This window comes from Dermochelys coriacea, chromosome 7 (assembly GCF_009764565.3).
Source record: "Dermochelys coriacea isolate rDerCor1 chromosome 7, rDerCor1.pri.v4, whole genome shotgun sequence".
Lineage (NCBI taxonomy): Eukaryota > Metazoa > Chordata > Testudines > Dermochelyidae > Dermochelys > Dermochelys coriacea.
The window spans coordinates 120,306,571-120,332,943 of record NC_050074.1 but is presented as its reverse complement, the minus strand read 5'-3'; the positions used below and the strand labels follow the sequence as shown (position 1 = coordinate 120,332,943).

General features: G+C 45.9%; 1 protein-coding gene across 1 annotated transcript in view; it reads left to right on the top strand.

The window, feature by feature from the left end:
* The window catches only part of SORCS3 (sortilin related VPS10 domain containing receptor 3), a 498,155-nt gene that overhangs the window by 435,857 nt on the left and 35,925 nt on the right, over positions 1–26,373 (top strand). Inside the window, exons 15-19 of the mRNA XM_038411611.2 lie at positions 2,797–2,914; positions 5,334–5,467; positions 10,575–10,688; positions 18,086–18,257; positions 25,745–25,931. Coding sequence (XP_038267539.1) covers positions 2,797–2,914; positions 5,334–5,467; positions 10,575–10,688; positions 18,086–18,257; positions 25,745–25,931 — 725 coding nt within the window. The remainder of the gene's footprint in view (positions 1–2,796; positions 2,915–5,333; positions 5,468–10,574; positions 10,689–18,085; positions 18,258–25,744; positions 25,932–26,373) is intronic.

Genomic DNA, 26,373 nt, shown 5'->3' with positions numbered 1-26,373 from the left:
GTGATTTTTTTAACATTTGGGTTTTCTCTCCTTTTTGTACAATCAGAATATTTAACACCAGTGAGAACATGTCAACTCAGAAAGGACCCGATCCTATAAATACATGTATAACTGTATTCAGCTGAGTAATTCCATTGGCTTTAATGGGGCTACTCCTTACTATAAGTATTTGTATGACAGGAGTGCCTAAAAGCCACAGCTCACATCAGGACCCCATTATACCAGGTGCTATACAGATATACAGGAGGAGTATGTCCATTGTGTGTCCATTACACTCTAATGGACTGTATTTCAAGGATCCCTGTTGAGGTTACAGGGACAAACCTCCCGATGAGTCGAAAGAATAGTAAATATGGCAGGGGCGACCAGCTTGGCTTAATGGTGAAATCCTAGCGGATCTTAAACATAAAAAAGAAGCTTACAAGAAGTGGAAGGTTGGACATATGACCAGGGAAGAGTATAAAAATATTGCTCGGAGCATGTAGGAAAGATATCAGGAGGGCCAATCGCACCTGGAGCTGCAGCTAGCAAGAGATGTCAAGAGTAACAAGAAGGGTTTCTTCAGGTATGTTGGCAACAAGAAGAAAGCCAAGGAAAGTGTGGGCCCCTTACTGAATGAGGGAGGCAAGCTAGTGACAGAGGATGTGGAAAAAGCTAATGTACTCAATGCTTTTTTTGCTTCTGTTTTCACTAACAAGGTCAGCTCCCAGACTGCTGTGCTGGGCAACACAAAATGGGGAAGAGATGGCCAGCCCTCTGTAGAGATAGAGGTGGTTAGGGACTATTTAGAAAGCTGGACGTGCACAAGTCCATGGGGCCGGACGAATTGCATCCGAGAGTGCTGAAGGAATTGGCGGCTGTGATTGCAGAGCCCTTGGCCATTATCTTTGAAAACTCGTGGCGAACGGGGGAAGTCCCGGATGACTGGAAAAAGGCTAATGTAGTGCCCATCTTTAAAAAAGGGAAGAAGGAGGATCCTGGGAACTACAGGCCGGTCAGCCTCACCTCAGTCCCTGGAAAAATCATGGAGCAGGTCCTCAAAGAATCAATCCTGAAGCACTTAGAGGAGAGGAAAGTGATCAGGAACAGTCAGCATGGATTCACCAAGGGAAGGTCATGCCTGACTATCTAATCGCCTTTTATGATGAGATTACTGGTTCTGTGGATGAAGGGAAAGCAGTGGATGTATTGTTTCTTGACTTTAGCAAAGCTTTTGACACGGTCTCCCACAGCATTCTTGTCAGCAAGTTAAGGAAGTATGGGCTGGATGAATGCACTATAAGGTGGGTAGAAAGCTGGCTAGATTGTCGGGCTCAACGGGTAGTGATCAATGGCTCCATGTCTAGTTGGCAGCCGGTGTCAAGTGGAGTGCCCCAGGGGTCGGTCCTGGGGCCCGTTTTGTTCAATATCTTCATAAATGATCTGGAGGATGGTGTGGATTGCACTCTCAGCAAATTTGCGGATGATACTAAACTGGGAGGAGTGGTAGATACGCTGGAGGGGAGGGATAGGATACAGAAGGACCTAGACAAATTGGAGGATTGGGCCAAAAGAAATCTAATGAGGTTCAATAAGGATAAGTGCAGGGTCCTGCACTTAGGATGGAAGAATCCAATGCACCGCTACAGACTAGGGACCGAATGGCTCGGCAGCAGTTCTGCGGAAAAGGACCTAGGGGTGACAGTGGACGAGAAGCTGGATATGAGTCAGCAGTGTGCCCTTGTTGCCAAGAAGGCCAATGGCATTTTGGGATGTATAAGTAGGGGCATAGCGAGCAGATCGAGGGACGTGATCGTTCCCCTCTATTCGACACTGGTGAGGCCTCATCTGGAGTACTGTGTCCAGTTTTGGGCCCCACACTACAGGAAGGATGTGGATAATTGGAAAGAGTACAACGAAGGGCAACGAAAATGATTAGGGGTCTAGAGCACATGACTTATGAGGAGAGGCTGAGGGAGCTGGGATTGTTTAGTCTGCAGAAGAGAAGAATGAGGGGGGATTTGATAGCTGCTTTCAACTACCTGAAAGGGGGTTTCAAAGAGGATGGCTCTAGACTGTTCTCAATGGTAGCAGATGACAGAACGAGGAGTAATGGTCTCAAGTTGCAATGGGGGAGGTTTAGATTGGATATTAGGAAAAACTTTTTCACTAAGAGGGTGGTGAAACACTGGAATGCGTTACCTAGGGAGGTGGTAGAATCTCCTTCCTTAGAGGTTTTTAAGGTCAGGCTTGACAAAGCCCTGGCTGGGATGATTTAACTGGGACTTGGTCCTGCTTTGAGCAGGGGGTTGGACTAGATGACCTTCTGGGGTCCCTTCCAACCCTGATATTCTATGATTCTATGATTCTAATAAGACAGGATACACAAAGGGACAGAGAACAGGACGCCATGTACAAACAGATGATTGGAAACTGAGGCACAGGAAGGTTAAGGCTCAGGGTTCCAAAAAGAACTAGATAAATTCATGGAGGACAGATTCATCAATAGCTATTAGCCAGGTTGGGCAGGGATGGTGTCCCTAGTCTCTGTTTGCCAGAAGCTGTGAATGGGCAACAGGGAATGGATCACTTGATGGTTACCTGTTCTGTTCATTCCCTCTAGGGCATCTGGCATTGGCCACTGTTAGAAGGATACTGGGCTAGATGGACCTTTGGTCTGATCCAGTATGGCTGGTCTTATGTTCTTTTCTTGTAATGAGTTCTGGGGTTCTGTGTCGGTTTCCACCCTTTTGTATGGAGACTCCGTATTTCCATGGCTGACGGTGTGTATGCCTTTCTCTCTTTTCCAATGTTCAGAATTTTTGGCCACTTCAGTCTCCGCTCTGAATGGCAGCTGGTCAAAGTGGACTACAAATCCATCTTCAGCAGGAGGTGCAACAAAGAGGACTACCAGACCTGGCACCTGCACAATCAGGTACTATTGACTCCTTACACAGTCTTTTATGGAGCACAACACTGACTTTCAAGCGCAGAGTGTTTGTGGGTAGGAGCCGATCATGCTCTTTTCTTCAGAAAGGGAAGGATCTAGCATTCATCAAATCAGTGAGGCGATTCTGACCTATAGCTATTGCATATTTCAAATAGTTCCTCCTCCTGCTTTTCCAGAATGGTAGTAAATCTAGGTTAGACGCAACTTGTGCTTTGGAATGCAAGGAGATCGTCGTGAAACACACTGAGCTAGATTCTCATTTGCCCTAAGGTCCCTTTCCACCACTCTCACAGTGTAATAGGGGCCTGTAATGTAATGCACTCCCATGTTACGGCCCCTTGACAGTGCCAGAGAAGTATAAAGGGGCCTTAGTGTAAACAGGAATCTGGCCCAGTTAGATAAACTAACCTAAAATCATTGGATCAGTCACTAGGGAGACGCCAACAGGGGAATTCTGTCACCTTGAACCCAGGAAAAAGGGTAAAGAACTTCAGCTCCATGCCAGTGTACTTTTAAACATGTAACAGTGTTTAAAAGTTCCCTTCCAATAGCATGTTCTGTTCCTCATTGCTGATTTAAAGTAAGGTCTTGGAGTTAAATCAAGGAGATCTGGAGTCTATTTTTGTCTCTATCACTGACTCAGGCAAGTCATTTCCTGTCTGTGTGCCTCAGTTTCCCAATTTGTAAAATGGATATAAAAGTATCTACTTATCTCACAGAAGTTTGGAAAACTCTTGGGAGCCCTTTGCTGGAAGAGGACAGAGAAGACCAAATTATTATTTTATTATATGTATATAAATTTTCTCTTCTGTAATCACCTGGCTTATTATCACATTCAGTTCATTTGGGGCCTTGGGAAGCCACTGGGAGTTAATGCAGTCCTGTCCTTTGGGGAGTTGTTTGTAGGGCTGGGGTCCTTGGCAAAACGACTACACTGTGATGTCACAGTCCTTTCCATGGTGATGAAGTGACATTACAAACATTGAAACTGTGATGTCACTGAACGAAATCAGCAAGAGAAGATGTATTAGAAATGAGCGTCATGGAACCTGGAATATACCATATGGATAGATCCACAACACAGAACAAATAAAATGAAGTAAGGGGAAAACATCTGCTAATCTATCTGGGCAAACTACTTGGACCCCTCTTAGTCCCTCTGAGGTTCACCTCAGGTTTCACTATCTTCATCCTACCTTTCTTAGACTGCATCTCTGGGCTGCCCCCCTCCTCTTGCCTTCTTACCCACTGCCTTAACGTGACAGGGTCAACTGTGTTTGGTACCTGGAATCCCTTTTCCTCTGGGTTCCTGTGACAGCACCTGATCAAAGTGTCTCAAACCCAGCTTCTTCAAAACAAAGCATTATGTATTCACCCAAAGGAATGTAGCACACAGTGCGAAGGGAGACGCCAGAGAAAGTCTATATGCGTGGGTCTGACCTACACCGCAGTCTTCCCTTGCAAATTCTTGTAAGTTCCATTTCAGCCTGGTTACCTTCTTTGTAACTTGGGAGAGAGATGGCTGGCTTGCTGCAGTTTCTGTATCTTTCTGCCTGAGCTTCATCTCCAGCAACAGCTTCCTATAATTTAACTCTATGCAGTCAGGCAGGATAATATCAAACAGGTAAAACATGATCTTTATAAAAAGTAATGCGTATAATAACTCCCTCGTTCTTCATACCGTGGGACCATCTTGGCAATCAATAATCATGAGAAAGATAAAGAATGTAATTGTGCATTTTGGTTTGGGTTGATTTGGTTTTTGGGATGGGGGGGGCCAAGTTGTTTCAATTTAAGAGAAGAGATGATTTATGCTAATTCACCTAAACAATCTGCATCTGGTTGAACTTTCCTTCACACGTCCTCTCGTAGTGCTTTAGAAAAGCTCAGCATTAAGCCCCTACATAGCGCTTGAAGAAAATGACCAAGTGCTACAAGGCAGTAAGGGGTAGTGGGAAGAGGCAGAGGAATCAGGGCTCCTGGATTCTACTCTGAGCTTTGTCGCTGACTCTGCTTGACCTTAGACGATGCACTCGATGATGCATAACTTTTGCCATATGCAAAACAGAAATAATTGTTCTGTTTCAATAACGGGCAAGGCATAAGGGGGGCGGACGGTGGGAGAGTTTGATGAAATTAGTGAAGGGGGAGGTTTACCAAGGTGTAAATGGGAGTTAGGAGTCTGGGAGACTTGATTTGAAGTTTGTACAGAGGAAGTTTTTAAAGGTGTAAATGGGAATTAAGCACTAACCCCTCCTGATTTCAAAGAGGGCTTAACTGCCCTTTGGAAATCATCCCCCAAGATGCTTTGATATCCTGCTGTATAGTAACAGTGGTGGGCAAAGACTAGAAATCCACTGTGTTCTTCTTCTTTTTCTAATCCATGATGGTTTCGCTGCCAAAGGTTGAGCCTTGTGTCATGGGAGAGAGGAAGATCTATAAGAAACGCAAGCCTGGAGCCCAGTGTGCCCTAGGTCGAGACTACTCCAGAACTGTTGTCTCAGAGCCTTGCATCTGTTCTGAATGGGACTTCGAGTGGTAAGTATTCTGACCCGTTATAACTAGTGCTCCTGCTGCTGCTGGTTCTGTGGCTGTTCTGAACCAGTTGGCTCGATGTATATGGAATTCCAAGAGTGGGCTGTAAGGTGCTAAGGGACATTTTTTTGCAGATCATTCTAAAAAGGACTGCACGAGTTGTACCTTGAAGGGAGAGTTTTCCCTCCAAAGGGTGCCCCTACAGGGAAGGAATTTCAGCCTCACTTGACTTCTGTAGACACTTGAGGCCGCATCATGCAAAACAGGGCAATGTTTTTCATTTTAGCCTGGGAAATTGTTATTGCTTTTCAGCAAGACTTTATTAAGAAATGTCACCAACAAAAGCCAGATCGGCTTCTTTCACACCCCCGTGCAGCATGGGCCTGTCAGAAATCACAGGCTGCTTTGCATAAATACTGATGTTTCAAGTTAATGGCATTGTAAAATTCCAACCTGCTTTGAGGTTTTTAAAAAAACCCTGATGTTGCTCTTAAATTTTGGGAAAGTGTCCGTGTCTGGAATTTCTGCAGGAGGATGCTAAGGGGTGACTAACAACAGATGATTCTCAAAAGGGTGGGGGTACACACAAGGTTTGGGGAGGCAGGCACAAACACCCAGCAGTTCAGATGAATACCCTCTATGACAGGGTCAGGCCAGATGGCTATAGGAGAGTAATAGAAGGCAGATATATTAGCCCCAGGCTAAGTAGGTCCCTTTTCCCTGGGTAAGGTAATAGGGAAGGTTCCAGAACAATCAGAAACCTTCTGGAGACAATTAAGACAGGCTGATTAGAACACCTGCAGCCAATCAAGAAGCTGCTAGAATCAATTAAGGCAGGCTAATCAGGGCACCTGGGTTTAAAAAGGAGCTCACTTCAGTTTGTGGTGCATGTGTAAGGAGCTGGGAGCAAGAGGTGCTAGGAGCTGAGAGTGAGAACTTGGACTGTTGGAGGACTGAGGAGTACAAGCATTATCAGACACCAGGAGGAAGGTCCTATGGTGAGGATAAAGAAGGGGTTGGGAGGAGGCCATGGGGAAGTAGCCCAGGGAGTTGTAGCTGTTGCACAGCTGTTCCAGGAGGTACACTAGACGGCTGCATTCCACAGGGCCCTGGGCTGGAACCCGGAGTAGAGGGCGGGCCTGGGTTCCCCTCAGATCCTCCCAACTCCTTGTCAGACACAGTAGGAGTCAACCTGGACTGTGAATTCAGAAAAACGGCCAAGCTGAGGGCTGCCATGAAGCTCCAAGGCGAGCAAATCCACCAATAAGTGCAAGACCCACCAAGGTAGACCCACCAAGGTAGAGCAGGAACTTTGTCACACCTAACTGCCTGCACCTTTTGGACAGCTAAACTGCGCTGGGAATGCAACAAGAAGAGGTTGTCTTGGGAAGATGTTTTCATTTCCTGCTTCCAGTTAAGTAGGCAGGACCAAATCCTCAGCTGGTGAAAGTCAACCTAAATTCACTGATGACTTCTTAGGCTGGATTCCATTCAGGCCTCCTGCATGACATCTGTGCAGCTATGCCAATATACGCTAGCTGAGGATCTGATCCATAGTTTTTTTTCAAGACTTCCTGGTACAGCCTTGGCTGGGATCTGGACATGCACCAGGTGTGACCAAAATGAGAAATAACGTGAAGAAAGGTAGCTACCTTTTTCTGAATATCAGTGGTGGTTGGTCTGAACAAAGGTTCAGGGACATCAGGTAGAGTTTTTTTCATTTTTGCTGAACCACTTGTTCACTTATTCCTAATGCAGCAATGAAATCTAAGGCTGTTCTGGATTATCCCGAGAGATGTGGCACGTTGAGTTCTGTTCTCACCCTTAACGAGAAAAGCTAACATTTTACAATAAGCACCAAACTTCCCTGCATCATTTACCCATACCACATAATTTGCTTCCACCACTGTGCTCAGCCTATCACTGATCTGCACAGATGCTTTTGTGTTTGGTTGGTTACTGCTTTGAAGCGTTCCTGCTTTCCTCATTCCAGAGTTCAGCCTGGTGTATTTTAAGGCTGAAGTGCAAAGCTACTCTAGCTTATTTGGCCTTAAAATGTAGTTGTACCTGGGAAAGTGACTGTAAAAATGGCACCTTCTTATTGGACCCACTTCCTGTATCTATTCAGTGTCATTTCCACCTACCTTACACACTAAAATAAGGTTTTACTGCCTTATTCTCCTGTTAGCCCTGCAGAGCCAACATAACTATAGTGGAGACAGCTGGATTCTAGTCCAGCTTGTACAGCCTCAACAGAATTCATAACTGGGATCTGAGTGCTGAATCTTCATTGATGGTGACACACGGGCCAGAAAGAACCAGTTAACATTCCAATCCTAGGTTGAGTTTGCAGGGCTGACAGTTACGGGGCGGCAGGGGGGAGGGGGAACGCAGCAAAGAGTTTCAACAGTGGCTAGTGATTTGGGGCACCTCCATTTTGGATGCCCAACCGGAGATATTTTAAGGGGCCTGGTTTTCATAGGATGGCACTGAGCATGTTCTGAAAAACATGGTCCTTCCAGACATCTGAAGTTGGGCACCCAAAGTCACCAGTCCGTTCTGGAAATCTTGGCCAATCCTTATTTTATGTGTAAGCTGAAGAGCTCTCATTGGGAGTCATTGAAGGGCAAGACACATGGAACTCCACCGTGTCCTTATGGCTTAGTCACTTTTCAGGGCAAGACCCCAATTATAGATGAAACCACATGGGTTCGCTAACCCGGTGTGAAGCGTGTGGATAGATACAGTGAGACATAGCTGTGGCTACCGACACTTGCAGACATACACAGACATAATCATTTTAAAAATCCAACTCTTGCCTTATGCAGAAGCAATGGAACTGAGAAATGTTATTAAAATATGTGCTGGTATTCCCCCCCCCCCATTCTTTATTTACTCTGTCAAGAAAGGAAAGACAGAGAAGCAGCTGGACTTGATTATTTCCCTAACTTATGCAAACCCTGGGGCTTGCAAGAGGGAAGGTGGGCAGCATGTGAGATTTTAATATACAATTACCAGAAGTTAATGAATGAGCCCACAGTCTTCGGGGCATACAGCAATGTTGTCTTTAATTTTATTAAATATTTATGCAGCTCTTTTCGTCTTTTGGGCAAAGTACGGCTCCTCCTGAACATTTTTAATTATGTAGTCACGGCCAGGCATTCTTTACTGTGCCAGGCTGACCCTCTGAGAATGATTAAATGGAATGTTGCGACAAAGAGCATTAGGGAATTTCTGAACCTTTTTATGCAGCTTGGAAATCTCTGTCCTCCAAAGAATACTGGCAACTGTGAGACTGCACAGTGAATTCATCTTACTAAAACCCTTCTCTGAAGCTTTCCATTCTGACTCTAGCATGCTCCAGGATAAAACCAAGAGCATAACAGGGCGTGTGGAGCTTTCATGACGTCTGTGGTTCCCATAGTATTGGAGTTGGTTGGCTTGTTGTGAGACGAACTTCGTGATCATTTTTTTTGATTCCTCATCTTTATCTAAAAATCCCCTTGTTAGCTGCAGCTAGCCACAGTGGGAGGCCCAGAGGATCTGGTCCAAAGCCCACCAAAACTAATGAAAAGACTCCCGTTGACTTCATTCTGCTTCTGATCAGCCCTGTGACTTCATCATTTGGGAGGACAACTGGGTGTGAACTGGCTGTGTTTCCATCCCCCTTTACTGTCATGCACAGAGAGGGATCGGTGAGCTGGATTCCTCTCCCTGTACGTGACAGTAAAGGTATGTCTACATTGCAGCTGGGAGTGAACCTCCCAGCCTGGGTAGACAGACTCACTGTAGCAGGGTCAAGCTAACATGGTAAAAATAGCAGTGTGGATGTGGCAGCTCTCAAGCCAGTCACCAGAGTTCAAGCTTGCCTGACCCTGGGAGTCTGAGCTCTGGGGGTACGCTCCCAGCTGCAGGGAACCTTCTGTTGTGTAACTATTAGATTACTAGGGCAGCTCCACTGTTCCTTGTAAGTGCTGTTTTGGACAGGCATCAATCATGTCCCTGTTTGCTGAGTTGACCTGTCACTGTTCAGGCATGCTGTTAATCTTTATCCCTCTGCTAATCATTCAAGATCAGCTCCTGGCACTTTGTGTCTTGTGAGACGCTTCCCTGTTGTGAATGTGGCGAGATCCTGGAATGTGGTTTGGTTCATGGAACCAAAGGAAATGCAAAAAATTAAATGGCTATAGGTTTATTTATTTGAAGAAAGCTAGAAGTGAATCAGATTTTCTTCCTCTCTTGCCACCACATGGAACAAAAATCTTCCAAAGTTCCGCAATGCTTGCCATTCAGCAAAGCTTTCTGTAGCAAAGACCATTGACTGGGTGTCCCATGCTTCCAGGGTCAGTGTTCAATGCTGCTTAGCATAGTATTAGTCTCCCTAATTTGGGCACTCACTCGTGTCCAGTTCAGCAAAGCACTTAATCATGTGTTTAAATCCATTCCAATATGCATAATGCCCAAAACAAAGTCAATGGGGCTTAAGTGTGTGTATTGCTGAATCTGGATGGACTTAAGCATGCATTTAAAGTTAAGCATATATTTAAGAGCTTTGCTGAATCAGTTACTCTGGTTTTACTTTGCCGTGAGTCAAGACTCCTTCTGACACCCCTGGGAGTTTTGGTCAAGAAAGGACACAGTGAAATCGGAGCAAGGACTCCAAGTTTGGATACCTATTGATGGACTAGAAGGCAGGATGAGTAGAAAGAACAGCCTGTTCCCCAATAAATAGCATGGCTTGTCAAAACCCCTGCATTTTCTCTTCAACAAAAGTATCATAATTAACAGTAAAGCTTGTTTTTGTTGGGGAAAAAGAAGTTAGCTCAAATTTCCCAGTCAGCTCTAGTAAATAAATGAATCCCAGAGATTGTGGTTACCCATGGCACATAGAATCTTAGAACTTGTAGGGCTGGCCGGGACCTCAAGAGGTCATCTAGTCCATCCCAATGCACGAGGGCACAATTAAGTGTACCTGGACCATACCTGACAAGTGCTTGTCTGATCTGTTCTTAACCACCAATGTTGGGGATTCCACAGCCTCCTTAGGTAACCTGTTCCAATGCTTAACTATTATGATCTGATGCTCCTCGTTACCTTTCTTTTTCCATAGTGACTATGGCTATGAAAGGCACAGTAACAACCAGTGCATCCCAGCTTTCTGGTTCAACCCGTCCTCCTTGCCAAAAGACTGCAGTCTCGGCCAGAGCTATCTGAACAGCACTGGGTAAGTCCAGTTGGCTCTCGCTTTTGGTGACCTTTTTGTACTTACAGTAAGTCTGGACCATTAGAGTTATCTCTACCCTGTCTGGTGGTTTTCCAGCCTTATTTGTGAGTTGCTTTTTTGCAGCATCATCTACATGGAACTGTGCCTCATTCCTCAGCCACTGAGAGAAGTCCATTAACTTAAATGACATGTAGATATTACATTGCTATCTAGTGATATATGATCCTGGGAGCCCACACTTCATGCCACCACTGCTGCAAAATTAAAGTACGAATCAAAATATCCATCTGAGCAGCTGTTTTCTGTGATTTTTCATATAATTTGTTTCTCTCTTACTGTTCGTATTTATAACAACTCCTTAGGAAGTTTGGATTTATGCTGTGCGTCCTTAACCAATTTTTCCTGCCTTCACTGTGTGTATTTAGTAGTTTGTTATTGTAGGGTTCCCATAGCACTGGGTCTGCACATACTGGTTTGTTACTGTGACATTTCTCATATTCTTAGGCTGTATGTGCTTTGAGGGCTGACGCAGGGTTGCCTATGAGTACGAAGCTCTGCCCACTGGTTTGTTTTGATACGGTGGCTCCGGAACACTGACCTGCAAATGCTGGTTTGTTTTGATAGGGTTATTCTGGAATGCTGGGCTGCTGTCACTAGTTTTTTTGATAGAGTTGTTCAGAACACTGGCTGCAGATGCTGGTTTGTTTTGGTAGGGTCTGTCATAAATATAAAGGGAAGGGTAAACATTGTTAAAATCCCTCCTGGCCAGAGGAAAAACCCTTTCACCTGTAAAGGGTTAAGAAACTAGGATAACCTCCCTGGCACCTGACCAAAATGACCAATGTGGAGACAAGATACTTTCAAAAGCTGGGGACAGGGAAAAACAAAGCTTCTCTCTCGGTCTGTGTGATGCTTTTGCCGGGGACAGAACAGGAATGGAGTCTTAGAACTTAATAAGTAATCTAGCTAGATATGCGTTAGATTCTGTTTTCTTTAAATGGCTGAGAAAATAAGCTGTGCTGAATGGAATGCAGATGCCTGTTTTTGTGTCTTTTTGTAACTTAAGGTTTTGCCTAGAGGGATTCTCTATGTTTTGAGTCTAATTACCCTGTAAGGTATTTACCATCCTGATTTTACAGAGGTGATTCTTTTTACTTTTTCTTCTATTAAAATTCTTCTTTAAGAAACTGAATGCTTTTTCATTGTTCTTAAGATCCAAGGGTTTGGGTCTGTGGTCACCTATGCAAATTGGTGAGGATTTTTATCAAACCTTCCCCAGGAAAGATTTGGGAGGATTTGGGGGGGAAAGACATTTCCAAACAAACTCTTTCCCAGTAACCGGTGTTAGACGTTTGGTGGTGACAACAAAAGTCCAAGGGCAAAAGGTTAAAATAGTTTTACCTTGGGGAAGTTTTAACCTAAGCTGGTAAAAGTAAGCTTAGGAGATTTTCATGCAGGTCCCCACATCTGTACCCTAGAGTTCAGAGTGGGGAAGGAACCTTGACATGGTGGTAGAGGTGGGATCCTATTACCGGGGGCCGCCCCAGGCCCCAACTACCCCCCAGGGAACCCTCCAGACACCTTATCGTCCCGCCACAGCGTTCTCCAGCAACCCACCTCACCCTACTGACCCGTCAGCTGGACGATGTTTTAAATGTAACGAGCCAGGGCATGTAAAGGCCAACTGCCCCAAGAACCCCAACAGGTTACAGTTCATTGCACCGGAATCACACCAGAGGTCCTCAGGCCCAGATACCACCCAGATATCCTTGGAGCAGAGGGAAACTGTGAGTGTGGGCGGGAAGAAGGTCACCGCGTGGAGGGACACCAGAGCACAAGTGTCCATGCTTGTCCAAGCTATCCATGCTTCCATAGTGGACCCCAATTTAATCAACCCAGAGATTCAAGTGATGATTCAACCCTTCAGGTCCAACTCTTTTATTTTGCCTACAGGCAAGTTGCCTGTCCAGTACAAGGGCTGGTCAGGAATGTGGACTTTTGCAGTCTATGATGATTATCCCATCCCCATGCTGTTGGGGGAAGACTTGGCCAATCATGTGAAGTCAGCCAAGAGGGTAGGAATGGTCACCCGCAGCCAGACTAAACCAGCCATCATGCCTAGCTCTGTTCTGGAAACTTCTATCAGGACCCGGTCAGAGGTGATGGACCCGGACCCCAGGCCAATGTCTGCAACAGCAGTAATGGATCCAGTCCCAGACACCCAGACAGAGCCAGTCCCAGAACCAGAACTGGCAGAACAACTAGCCCCAGACCCACTGCCAACACTGAACCCAGTACTTGCAACCCCAACACCACTGGGCCCCATTGAACCTGAACCGGCAGCAGCCAATAACCTACACAAGGGCTCAGCCGGAGCCGGAACCCCAACATAGTGCACCAGCAGAGAGCGGTTCACAGACAATGGAAACAACCCCATCCCCTACGCTGCTTCCAGAGGGACCAAGTATAGGTCCACAATCCAATGAGGGACTGATGTCTCCAGCATCAGGGGAACAGTTCCAGACCGAACACGAAGCAGATGAAAGCCTCCAGAAAGCTTGAACAGCGGCCCAGAGCAACCCACTGCCTCTCAGCTCTTCTAATCGATCCAGGTTCATTGTAGAAAGAGGACTTTTATACAAGGAAACTCTTTCTGGTGGACACCAGGAAAACTGGCATCCTCAGAGGCAGTTGGTAGTTCCAATTAAGTACCGGGCCAAGCTCTTGAGCTTAGCCCATGATCATCCTAGTGGCCATAGGGTGAACAGGACCAAAGACCGGTTGGGGAGGTCATTCCACTGGGAGGGAATGGGCAAGGATGTTTCTACCTATGTCCAGTCTTGTGAGGTATACCAAAGAGTGGGAAAACCCCAAGACCAGGTCAAAGCCACTCTCCAACCACTCCCCATCATTGAAGTTCCATTTCAGCGAGTAGCTGTGGATATTCTGGGTCCTTTTCTGAAAAAGACACACAGAGGAAAGCAGTACATACTGACTTTCATGGATTTTGCCACCCGATGGCCGGAAGCAGTGGCTCTAAGCAACACCAGGGCTAAAAGTGTGTGCCAGGCACTAGCAGACATTTTTGCCAGGGTAGGTTGGCCCTCCGACATCCTCACAGATGCAGGAACTAATTTCCTGGCATGAACTATGGAAAGCCTTTGGGAAGCTCATCGGGTAAATCACTTGGTTGCCATTCCTTACCACCATCAAACAAATGGCATGGTGGAGAAGTTTAATGGAACTTTGGGGGCCATGATACATAAATTTGTAAATGAACACTCCAATGATTGGGACCTAGTGTTGCAGCAGTTGCTCTTTGCCTACAGAGCTGTACCACATCCCAGTTTAGGGTTTTCACCATTTGAACTTGTATATGGCTGCGAGGTTAAGGGGCCATTACAGTTGGTGAAGCAGCAATGGGAGGGATTTACACCTTCTCTAGGAACGAACATTCTGGACTTTGTAACCAACCTACAAAACACCCTCCGAACCGCTCTAGCCCTTGCTAAAGAAAACCTACAGGATGCTCAAAAAGAGCAAAAAGCCTGGTATAATAAACATACCAGAGAGCATTCCTTCAAAGTAAGAGACCAGGTCATGGTCTTAAAGGCGCTCCAGGCCCATAAAATGGAAGCGTCGTGGGAAGGGCCATTCACTGTCCAGGAGCGCCTGGGAGCTGTTAATTATCTCATAGCATTCCCCACCTCCAACCGAAAGCCTAAGGTGTACCATATTAATTCTCTAAAGCCCTTTTATTCCAGAGAATTAAAGGTTTGTCAGTTTACAGCCCAAGGAGGAGATGTCGCTGAGTGGCCTGAAGGTGTCTACTATGAAGGGAAAAGTGATGGTGGCGTGGAAGAGGTGAATCTCTCCATGACCCTTGGGTTTATGCAGTGACAACAGATCAAGGAGCTGTGCACTAGCTACGTGCCAACATTCTCAGCCACCCCAGGACTGACTGAACGGGCATACCACTCCATTGACACAGGTAATGCTCACCCAATTAAAGTCCAACCTTACCGGGTGTCTCCTCAAGCTAAAACTGCTATAGAACGGGAGATCCAGGATATGTTACAGATGGGTGTAATCCGCTCCTCTGACAGTGCATGGGCATCTCCAGTGGTTCTAGTTCCCAAACCAGATGGGGAGATACGTTTTTGCATGGACTACGGTAAGCTAAATGCTGTAACTCGCCCAGACAACTATCCACTGCTACACACAGATGAACTATTAGAGAAAGTGGGACGGGCCCAGTTCATCTCTACCTTGGACTTAACCAAGGGGTACTGGCAGGTACTGCTAGATGAATCTGCCAAGGAAAGGTCAGCCTTCACCACCCATGTCAGGCTGTATGAATTTAATGTACTCCCTTTCGGGCTGCGGAATGCACCTGCCACCTTCCAAAGACTTGTAGATGGTCTCCTAGCAGGATTAGGAGAATATGCAGTCACCTACCTTGACGATGTGGCCATATTTTCAGATTCCTGGGCAGAACACCTGGAACATCTACAAAAAGTCTTCGAGCGCATAAGAGAGGCAGGACTAACTGTTAAGGCCAAGAAGTGCCAAACAGGCCTAAACAGAGTGACTTACCTTGGACACCAGGTGGGTCAAGGAACTATCAACCCCATACAGGCCAAAGTGGATGCTATCCAAAAGTGGCCTGTCCCAAAGTCAAAGAAACAGGTTCAACCCTTCTTAGGCTTGGCCGGTTATTACAGGCGATTTGTACCACAATACAGCCAAATCACCGCCCCACTGACAGACCTAACCAAAAAGAAACAGCCAAATGCCATTCAGTGGACCGAAGAGTGTCAGAAGGCCTTTAACCAGCTTAAAGCGACACTCGTGTCTGACCCTATACTAAGGGCCCCAGACTTTGACAAACCGTTCCTAGTAACCACAGATGCGTCCGAGCGTGGTGTGGAAGCAGTTTTAATGCAGGAAGGACCGGATCAAGAATTCCACCCTGTAGTGTTTCTCAGCAAGAAGCTGTCTGAGAGGGAAAGCAACTGGTCAGTCAGTGAAGAAGAATGTTACGCCATTGTCTACGCTCTGGAAAAGCTATGCCTATATGTTTGGGGATGGCGTTTCCACCTGCAAACCGACCACACTGCGCTACAGTGGCTTCATACCGACAAGGGAAATAACAAAAAACTTATTCGGTGGAGTTTAGCTCTCCAAGATTTTGATTTCGACATCCAACACATCTCAGGAGCTTCTAACAAAGTGGCTGATGCACTCTCCCGTGAAAGTTTCCCAGAATCAACTGGTTAAAATCGTCCTTGAGATGTGGAAAATATTGTTAGTGTTTATATACTTGGTAGTATATTTAGAGGTGTATGTGTCTTATTAACTCTGTTTTTTCATAGAGCTCCAGGAAGAAATCACAGCCAGCGATTCACCCTATTTATTATTTGGGGGTCGTGTCATAAATATAAAGAGAAGGGTAAACACCTTTAAAATCCCTCCTGGCCAGAGGAAAAACCCTTTCACCTGTAAAGGGTTAAGAAGCTAGGAAAATCTCGCTGGCACCTGACCAAAATGACCAATGAGGAGACAAGATACTTTCAAAAGCTGGGGACAGGGAAAAACAAAGTATCTCTCTCTGTCTGTGTGATGCTTTTGCCAGGGACAGAACAGGAATGGAGTCTTAGAACTTAGTAAATAATCTAGCTAGATATGCATTAGATTTTGATTTCTTTAAATGGCTGAGAAAATAAGCTGTGCTGAATGGAATGTAGATTCCTGTTTTTGTGTCTTTTTGTAACTTAAGGTTTTGCCTAGAGGGATTCTCTATGTTTTGAATCTAATTACCCTGTAAGGTATTTACCATCCTGATTTTACAGAGGTGATTCTTTTTACTTTTTCTTCTATTAAAATTCTTCTTTTAAGAAACTGAATGCTTTTTCATTGTTCTTAAGATCCAAGGGTTTGGGTCTATGGTCACCTATGCAAATTGGTGAGGATTTTTATCAAACCTTCCCCAGGAAAGATTTGGGAGGATTTGGGGGGGAAAGACGTTTCCAAACAAACTCTTTCCCAGTAACCGGTGTTAGATGTTTGGTGGTGGCAGTGAAAGTCCAAGGGCAAAAGGTAAAATAGTTTGTACCTTGGGGAAGTTTTGACCTAAGCTGGTAAAAGTAAGCTCAGGAGGTTTTCATGCAGGTCCCCACATCTGTACCCTAGCATTCAGAATGGGGACGGAACCTTGACCGGGTCTCTCCGGAACCCTGGACTGCAGATGCTGGTTTGTTTTGGTAGGGTCGCTCTGGCATGTTGGGCTGCAGATGCTGGTTTGTTTTGGTAGGGTCGCTCTGGAATAGTGGGCTGCAGATGATGGTTTGTTTTGGTAGGGTCGCTCTGGAATAGTGGGCTGCAGATGCTGGTTTGTTTTGGTAGGGTCGCTCTGGAATAGTGGGCTGCAGATGCTGGGTTGTTTTGGTAGGGTCGCTCTGGAATAGTGGGCTGCAGATGCTGGGTTGTTTTGGTAGGGTTGCTCTGGAATAGTGGGCTGCAGATGCTGGATTGTTTTGGTAGGGTTGCTCTGGCACGTTGGGCTGCAGATGCTGGTTTGTCATTTTAACATTCTTTGTGTGCCTCAGAAGATGTTTACTTGGAGGTCAGTTATAGGGTTGCTCATGAGTGCCATGCCCTGCTCACCAAATTGCTCACAAGTGCTAGCTGTTTACTGAAGGGTTGCCAGTGAAAGTTGGGCTACTGTAAGGCCATCTTCACGGTTCTCAGGAAACCACTCCGTGGTGAAAGATTCTCACTAAAGTGGGCTGGCTGCAGCCGGGGGAGCCCCTGACAGCAGGGCTGCACTGGAGTGGGAAGAACCGCTGAAGTCCTGCTCACCTTCCCCAGTTCTACGAGGCAATGACTAGGAGGGTTAATCTCCCAGAACAAGGCAACAAATTGCCAGGTGTCCTCACAGGCAGCTAATCTCTTTGCTTTGCTTCTGAATGGAGCCAAGAGAAACCTGCTCCTTGAATCATTTAAAACTGAGCTGGACAAAACTCCTGCCAAATCATTCAAGGTGCCTTGGAGCAGAATAGGAGCACACAGTGTAACAAAACCATAATGAAATGCTATAATGCAGGAGACAGAACAGGGAGTTGAATAGGCCTTTTCCAGCTTTCAATGGTTTGTAGAGATTCGGCTCAACAATACAAATCTGTTCTCACGGGTGGAGCCGGGGTCCCCAGAGAAGGCTGGATCGTGATTTGTTTGGCTTCTGGGGATTAATAAAGCCTTTGATTTTTTTTTTAATTTGATGGGAACACCAGCAGGAGTGTGTGGGCTGTCAGCCTGGGGCAGCTCTTTGAAATGCATACATTACAAAAATAAAACCTACTCTCCCGAGCCCCACCCGAATTGTCCATGTTCCCCAGGTATCGGAGGATTGTCTCTAACAATTGCACGGACGGGCTTCGGGAGAAATATGTGGCCAAAGCAGAACAGTGCCCCGGCAAAGCCCCACGTGGACTGCACGTCCTCACTACCGACGGCAAGCTGCTTGCCCAGCAAGGGCACAACACCACCTTCATCATCCTTATGGAAGAGGTAGGTCTCTGGGCTCGTTGCACCGCTGAAGTGTGGGCTGCCCCCTTCCTTTATCAGCTTCATTAGGAGAACGGCATTCAGGCGGCCACACTTCAAGCCTTTCACAGAAGGTGGGTGGAATGACGAACATCCTAATGCATGGAGAGCTGCAAAGCTCTGCTAGATATCATGAAAAGGTGTCTGTGGGCTGGAGCAGCCTTGGGGCTGGCTAGCCCAAGCCTGTAGAAAGTCACACCGGGAGAGGGCATAATTGTAGGGGAAGATTTTCGGAGACACAAAGAGCAGTGAGATGCCCAAATCTCATTGATTTTTTCAATGGGAATTGGGCTCCTTACTTCTGTATGCCTCTTTGAAAATCCAGCCATTTCAGATGGGCGTAGAAATCCAGCTGAGACCATCCACCTCCTCTTCCTTCTTCTGAAACACTAGCCCAGTCTGAGGTTAGTACAGGTGGCACCAGGCAACACTTCTGTCTGTCACAGTCATAAGGAAGTCCCAGGTCAGAGTGATGCTGGTACTCCCCTCCTAGACCCCTGCACTATTGATGCAAGCCCTGTATAAGGAAGTATACCTCTGGCTAGCTCCTAGTCCCCTCTGATACTATAGGAAGTGCTGATGGCCATGTATTGTATTGTGATAGTGCTGAGGAGCCTTGGTCATGGACCATGGTGCTAGGTGCTGTGCAAGAGACCAATGGACAATGCTAGCTTAGGTCATGCTGCACATGGTGGTGGATTCTGTGGCCAACCCCACATCTGCTGGATAAGGCCTTTTTCTGGGGCCTTGACAGCAGTTGCAATAAAAAGACCTTTTGCCTGATGGCCTCTATTGAGGATCCTAGAGAGATAATTGACCATGTTGCAAAAATCCCCATTGTGGTTTCAACTACCTAGTTCCCTATCTGACAGTCTCAGTTTAAAGGGCAATGGCCGAACGCAACAGAAGAGGCTCAGCAACTCTCTCCCCCAAGAGGAGCTCCCTGGAGATCAGAGTTGAGGACACAATGGAGAAATCTGTGTCTGGGTGGGCTTCATTGCCACTGCTCATGATCAAAGTAGAGGGGCCAGCTCACTGCCCTGCTTCTGGGTGGTTACACTGCTCAGGCAGTTACGCAGGGGCAGCTGGGACTCCTCTGGTCTGGGGTAAAGCCACTGCAGCTGGCTGCGTGCCATCCAATCTGCCCCCAACACACCTGGGCTTGGGGTCATGACTGGGGGTAAGAGGGGGCAGGGCCAGAGATCACTGTCCCGTAGCTAGCCCCCGTCAGTATAAAGCCCCTAACAGACTGGCCCTTGGGATCAGGGAAGGTTGTTGTGCAACTTAGCACCACTTTCACCTTCCTCATTCAGATGCACCCAGGAAGAGCTTGATGTGGCTGAGGATTATGCCCGAGTGATCCAGTCCCCAGGGCACTCAGAGCGGCATCTTGCACCACCGTGTAGTTGCCATGAGCCTTCGGCACATGATTTGTCAGGATCTCTTGGAAATCACAGACCTTTGCTCTGATCCCCTTTGCCAGCCTCCCATGGATAATCGATTGCTGTGGCTTGCCCCCTAATACCTCTCTGTATTCAGCAAGGAGGCCTTTGTTTGGGGTGCGTTTGTCCAGAAAACTTCACCATGCAGTGGAGTGACATAAAGCCTTAACAGATCACTGATTCTTGGCTCGCTCTCAGGACAATTTTCAAAGGCATGTGTAAGAACATTAGGCCCCCAAATCCCACAGAAATGGTATTTGGGGGCCTAAATCCATCAGGCTTCTTTAAAAATCCCAGCTGTATCCATTTTGGACACTGCCATTTTGTGGATACCTTTAATAAAACATAATTTCCTTGTTAAAAATCTCCTGGCTGACGTTGAATGTGCACGCAAGAAAGAAACATGGGAAATTATCAAATGCCTTCCCTGTGTCAAAATAAACAAGGTAGATTGTGTAGATGGGATCAGAATAGAAGTGTTAATCATCCTTGGTAAAAAGAGATAATTTGAGAAATCAGGTTCACAGTCTTCACAGAAAAGGCAGAGCAGGGGTAGGAGGGGAAACAGTATTAGGAAGGTGAAATGATTTGCCCAAAGTCACAAAGCTGGTGTCACGGTGAGATCTGGGACCAGAAGCCATCTTTCCTGACTCCCAGTTTAGTGCCCTAGCTATGGTATCATGCTGTCTTCTAATACTTTTTTCTAACCTGAGGGTTTTTTTAAGCATCCACATATTTTTCATTAAAAATATAATGCAATGAAATGGTTCATTGTAACCAGTCTGAGATGACAGTCTCTTTTGCATAGATTCATATTCCTCCTGCTTCTGCACAATAGGAATTTCTTGTCTACCTGGCTGATTCTTTTATCTGTTTAGATTTGACAAGGTATAAAGATTTGTAGATACATTATTGAGTGGGAGTTCAGAAAAGAACAGACAATCTAAAAATTAGGAATCTAGTAGTAATGTATTAGGGAACTCGAGCGGAACAGCTGCAGACAAAGAATGATAAACAGACAGGAATAAGGTTGCAGGCAAGGTAGTTGAAGAGTTGTGTTGGCACAAGGTTTCAGGAATTGAAGGCTCTGGTGAATAAACAGATAGGCAGGGTTAAAATGTTGAAAGGGGATCAGATATGATAGCTGCAGTGCCCTGTGACTAAAATGTTATCTATTGTTACTAGAGGTAGTCAGAATGTGTCCATTGAAACATTTTAATAATTGAAAATGGATTTTTCAATTAAATGGAAATTTTCATGATAAAAATTCTGTTATGGAGAATTTTTGGTGGTTTTTTTTAGGTAAAATCAAAAAGTTTTCAGTTTTAAACAAAAAAAAATCAATTTTCGGACGAGAGAGGGAATTGCTTTTTTTACACAAACCTGAAAACCTTAGGAAAAAAATTCAGAGAAAACAAAGAAATTTTCATTTTCCTCTGCTCTGATTATTACAAAACTTGAGGAAATATAGTACAATCCCTGCTTCCCCCTCTAGTTTTCGTGTCAGAACTATGTCTGACAGGGCTTTAAAAATACTAATGCACCTCTGTGTGTGTGTGTGTGTGGTTGTGTGTGTGTTAGTTATGTGCTTGGCTTCATAGTATTCTAACAGTGTGCCAGATCCTGAGATGGGATTAGTGTGTAGCTCTGTTCAAGTTGGTGGACGACACAAGCCAATGATCTGGTCCAACGGCTCTGTGCTCAGTTACAAGTAACTTTTATTTTGTCTATTTCTGGGTGTCCTGAACACACTAGTATGAATGGCTGAACCTGAGCTCATCCATGAGGAGCTGAAGGTTGTGCCATATGTTCTTCAGAAAGGTAATTTTCCCTAGATTTCTGGTGGATCTTGGATTTTACCCTATAGCGTAGCTGGGTGTTAAAAGATCTCCATGCTTGTAATCCTACAATAAGCACATGGTGGTGGATTTTATATATTGAAGGTATATTTAAATTTGTTATAATTTTATTAATTTTGTTCTGGATTGTGACTTAGATTGTGCAGTTAAGCAATGGAGTAAGAAGGAATAAGAATACACTCCCACATGAGCTCCCTGGACGTAGGGTCCGGGCACACACAAGGAAGCATAGGTATGAGTCTCTTTATTGTTTTACTGAAGTAGATGGGAATGGAGTAAGTGAGCCCCTGGCTCCCTCTGCCACTCTGCACCAGGTGGGAGCTGCACCTCTGAAATCAGGTCCCTAACATTGCAACCTTCACTCTGATACTTCAAGGCGAGGACAAAGCTGCTCAACTGCAGGTTTTTATTGCTAGCGAACTGAAAAAACAGGAACAAGCCTGAGCAAATCTTAGGACTCTGCATATTTATTCCTAGATGGTAAAAATATGTAAATATATAAAGATATGGATGGAAATCCTGGCCCAATTGAAATCAATGGGAGTTTAGTATTGATTTAAGTGAGGCCAAGATTTCACCCATTCTCTTCACCCTTGTGGGCTTCTGACAAATTGCAGTGCAGCCCTCGGTTTGGAAAACTTTCCCAGCTGAGCTCCAATGAGGAAGAGCTGCCAAGGTATCCTATAGGTAACACCCACCTCCACCAATTCCCGCTGCCCATCAGCTGCTCCTAGCATTCCATTGACAGAGCTGCAAGCTTTACGGCAGGCCACTACAACATTCCCATTGAGTTGTTTACAGGACCAAAGCTATAGAAAGTGCCTCTTGAATAAATCTGGAGAGCAATGATTTTTATCCGTTTGAAATGCCTCCTCTTCATTTCCACTTTAATTTATATTCATAAACCCATTATATGTGGGGCAAGCAGCCACCTTTCAGTATTTCAAATACCAGTCCACAGCTAAGGAAATGGGGAATGGCGGATTAGCGCTATTGCTGGTTCTGCATTAAAGAGCCAGTAATTGGGTGGAAATATCATCTGCTACTGTTTAGCTATTAGAAATCTGTTCCCTAATCTCCATATCAAAACCTTCCCTTTATATAAAGGGGAGGGGAAAAACCAACCAACAAACTGAAAACCTGGCCACCAAACAATGAGGAAAACAAAAAGAAAATGACATGGTACGAGCCTGGAAATCTAGAGATGGGTGAAGGAGTTTTCACCCAGAGGTCACCAGGACTGAATCCAGACCAGCTGTGTTTTTTACCATATGTTCAGTGGCCTCCCTATAGAATGAGTTTGTGGGCTCAGTGCAGGCCCTCACAGAAAAGTCCTGTGGCATTTAACAGGCAGTAGTGAATTCATAGTTTCCCAGGTCAGAAGGGGACACTGCGATCATCTAGTTTGACCTCCTGTATAGTACAGGCCAGAGAACTTCCCCAGAATAATTCCTAGAGCAGATTGTTTAGAAAAAAAAATCCAACCTTGGTTCAAAACCTTCCTTTAGTAACCTTTCTATCCAATGTTTGAACTGTCCAGGAGAGTACAGTAGAGCATTGGTCCTTGCTCAAGAATTCCATAGGATGGTTAAAAAGCATCCTATTCACCCTCTACTAAATCCTCTGGGTTTTATAGCACTCAGTTACATTTCTACAGAAGCCTGTTTGCTTCCTCCCTGTCAAATTCTATAGAACTTTTCCATATTCCAAGAGAACAAAGGTGAAATGCAAGCCCCATTGAAGTCAATGGCAAAACTCCCCTTTGATTTCAATGGCGCCAGGATTTTACCCAAGTGTCATCCTCAGAAAAGCTACATGCATGCACCGCACCCTGGCTCATGGTCCCAGCAGAGAGGTCATGGATGGAATGGACCTGGGGGTTAAGTGATACAATCCCTATGGCTCAAGGCAGAGATACATTGGCAGGGAAGAAGCTAACACAGTCACTCTCTGTGCTGAGGCAGAAGAGATTCCACTCCCCGGTGCTGTCAGTCCAGCTCTGAAAGTCACTATGCAGAAGTAAGTTGCAAAGGGAGGGAAAGATTTGTCCCAGAGCCTGAGTGGACATGCTACCATGTCATCAGCTTTGTCCACCTTTGGAAATTCTGTTGCATTTCCTCAGCCACTTTCCAGTTGATTGGCTGTTGCCTGTAAATTCAGGTAGTGATGGTCTCCAAAGGACCACCTACGACCTCCAGCCAATCCTCCTCTCTGCCCCCAATGCACCTTCAGGGTTGCAGGGCGGGAGCCTGCTTTCTCAGCTTTAAGCCTGTTGAGTATGCTATCATACTGGGGGGCATCCCAAGCAGGGAATTATGGAAGGCTTCTGTTCCCTTTGTGCCACTTGACCTGTGCAGAGAGAGCAGATCAAAGCAGAGAATCTACCCCTAAATCTGGTTGTTGTTGTGGGAAGCTATCCCTGTTTTGCATAGCAAATGCAAAATGGTGCTTTTAATCACCTGGCCCCTTTGGGGTTTAATGCAGCCCTGTGAGTATGGTAGTTTATACCAGTGAAGTCCGAGGGAGGGAGGTGGAGAAGCATTAACTGGGTCTGAATTGCATGGTAGTTTCCCTCCACTAATTAGACCTGCATGTAGTGGATCAACACCATTAGCCTTGATCCTTACCCTGCACATTGTAGCATGTGGGAGTTTTGCTCTTGTCTTGCATGGGAGCAGGCTGTTCACAGCAGCTCGCGAGAGCATGTTAAACGCAGGAGCAGTGGTTGGTCTTGAGCTGGAATTTCTCTCCTCTCTCTGAATAGATATAGAGATAGAATCTGTTTGATTTTTGGAGTGGAGCATCCCAGGGATGTACTCAAACATTCTCTCTCTTTTACCCACTTTCCCAGTCCAAACTGGATGTGATTGGAATCCTTATCACCTTAAAGAAAGGATTTTGGGTTGTGAGTGCTTATCTGCACAGAGAGCTACACAGATTTATTGTAAGGGGTGATTTTAAACTGACTTACTTAAATCAGTGAAGAAGGCCATGTGGATGCTTTTATTTTGGTTTAAAGCAGGCTTATTTTGATTTAGCCAATTGGAAACAAATGTAAAAATAAACCACTTTGGGTCTGTCTTCACTGCAGTTAACTTGGGCGCTTACCTGCGTTTTAGCCCAAACCTCCCTACCATCCACACAGCAAAACCTTTGACCTGGGTTTGGAGGTGCTCTAATTTCAGGCAAGCTCACCTAGCTGGGAGCATAGGTTATAGCCCAGGACCCTGGTTTAACTGAGGCTGGAACCTGCCCACTTTGCAGTGAAGATGCAGGCTAACACACTCAAGGGCTGACAGTCCTCCTATGCCCTCCCCACAATTCCCTGCAAAAGGCAGACAGGTTATCCCACAATTGACACAGTTGACTGGGAAAGAATCCTAGAGTATCTCAGCACAAAGAACCATGGGATATGCCTCCCCAGATACACACGGGCGAGTGCAGGAACAGTGAGGATGCAGTAACATGGGAAGGGCTTTGTTGTGACCGCATCCTGCCTGGGTTAGGCTAACCTGGCTTCTCAGCCCCAGGTGCTGATCACCTTGGGTTAACTGTTCAGTGAAAACATCCTCTGAGACCAAACTAACTAATTGTTTAATTGAACTGGTTTAAAAACTGATTTAAATGAAACCATTGCAGCTTCTGCAAGTAGACAAGGTCTAAGTCTCTGGGATTTCTTGTCTGCTGCTGTTCATTCATTTGTACGCCCTCTTCTTCATGTATGCAGTGCACTCCAGCAGCACCTGGAAGGCGTTCCTAGCTAATCCTCCAGCAGAGACATAACCTGCCATCTACGCAGCTCTTCCCATCTCAACTGCCCTCAATATAGACACATACTGGGCGACTCATAAGCAGCACTGTAGTGGCATTCTCCCCCCTTGAACCACTGGATCAGGGGTGGGAGGATAGCATCTGCTCAGACCTCTTAATGTCCATCTTGTTCTGGGTATTCTGATATATAATAGATATAATATACGAGCTGGAGCTGGTGCTGGTTGTGTTTGGGGGCATTGCAGCACTTGGCAGAGATCATTTTGCCATGTGCCGGGGTTGTCTTCAGGCCAACAAAGTGAAGCTGAGCAGCGGTATGGAGTGGAACATCAATCGCCCTTCTCAGCTGAGTTCCTAACCACAGTGCTCTCCATTGCAGGGCGATCTCCAGAGGACAAACATCCAGCTGGATTTCGGAGATGGTATTGCCATGTCCTATGCTAATTTCAGCCCCATAGAGGAGGGCATCAGGCACATTTATAAGAGCACTGGGATCTTTCAGGTGACGGCCTACGCCGAAAACAGCCTGGGCTCCGACACTGCCGTCCTCTTCCTGCACGTGGTCTGTAAGTAGATGTGGGCGCTAAACCGTAGGGGTGAAATTCTGGCCTCACTGAGGCCAATAGAAAAACTCCCATTTACTTCAGTGAGGCCGGTCACCTGAGGATTCATCTCATCCCGGCCTGTATACCTGGCTCAGAGCTCATGCACTCCTGGCCCTTTAAGCAGCCTCCTGACCTGCAGGGTGAATTTCACTGCCTTGTCAAAGAAGATCCTCCTTCCACACATTCAATGAGGGGTTTTAAAGGGCCAGCTCTGCATGCAGGGGATTGGTGAACATACTTCAGACAGTATGAATCAATCCCTCAAAACACAACTCAAACCTTTCATAGAATCATAAACTATCTGGGTTGGGAGGGACTTCAGGAGGTCATCTAGTCCCACCCCCTGCTCAAAACAGGGCCAATCCCCAACTAAATCATCCCAGCCAGGGCTTTGTCAAGCCTG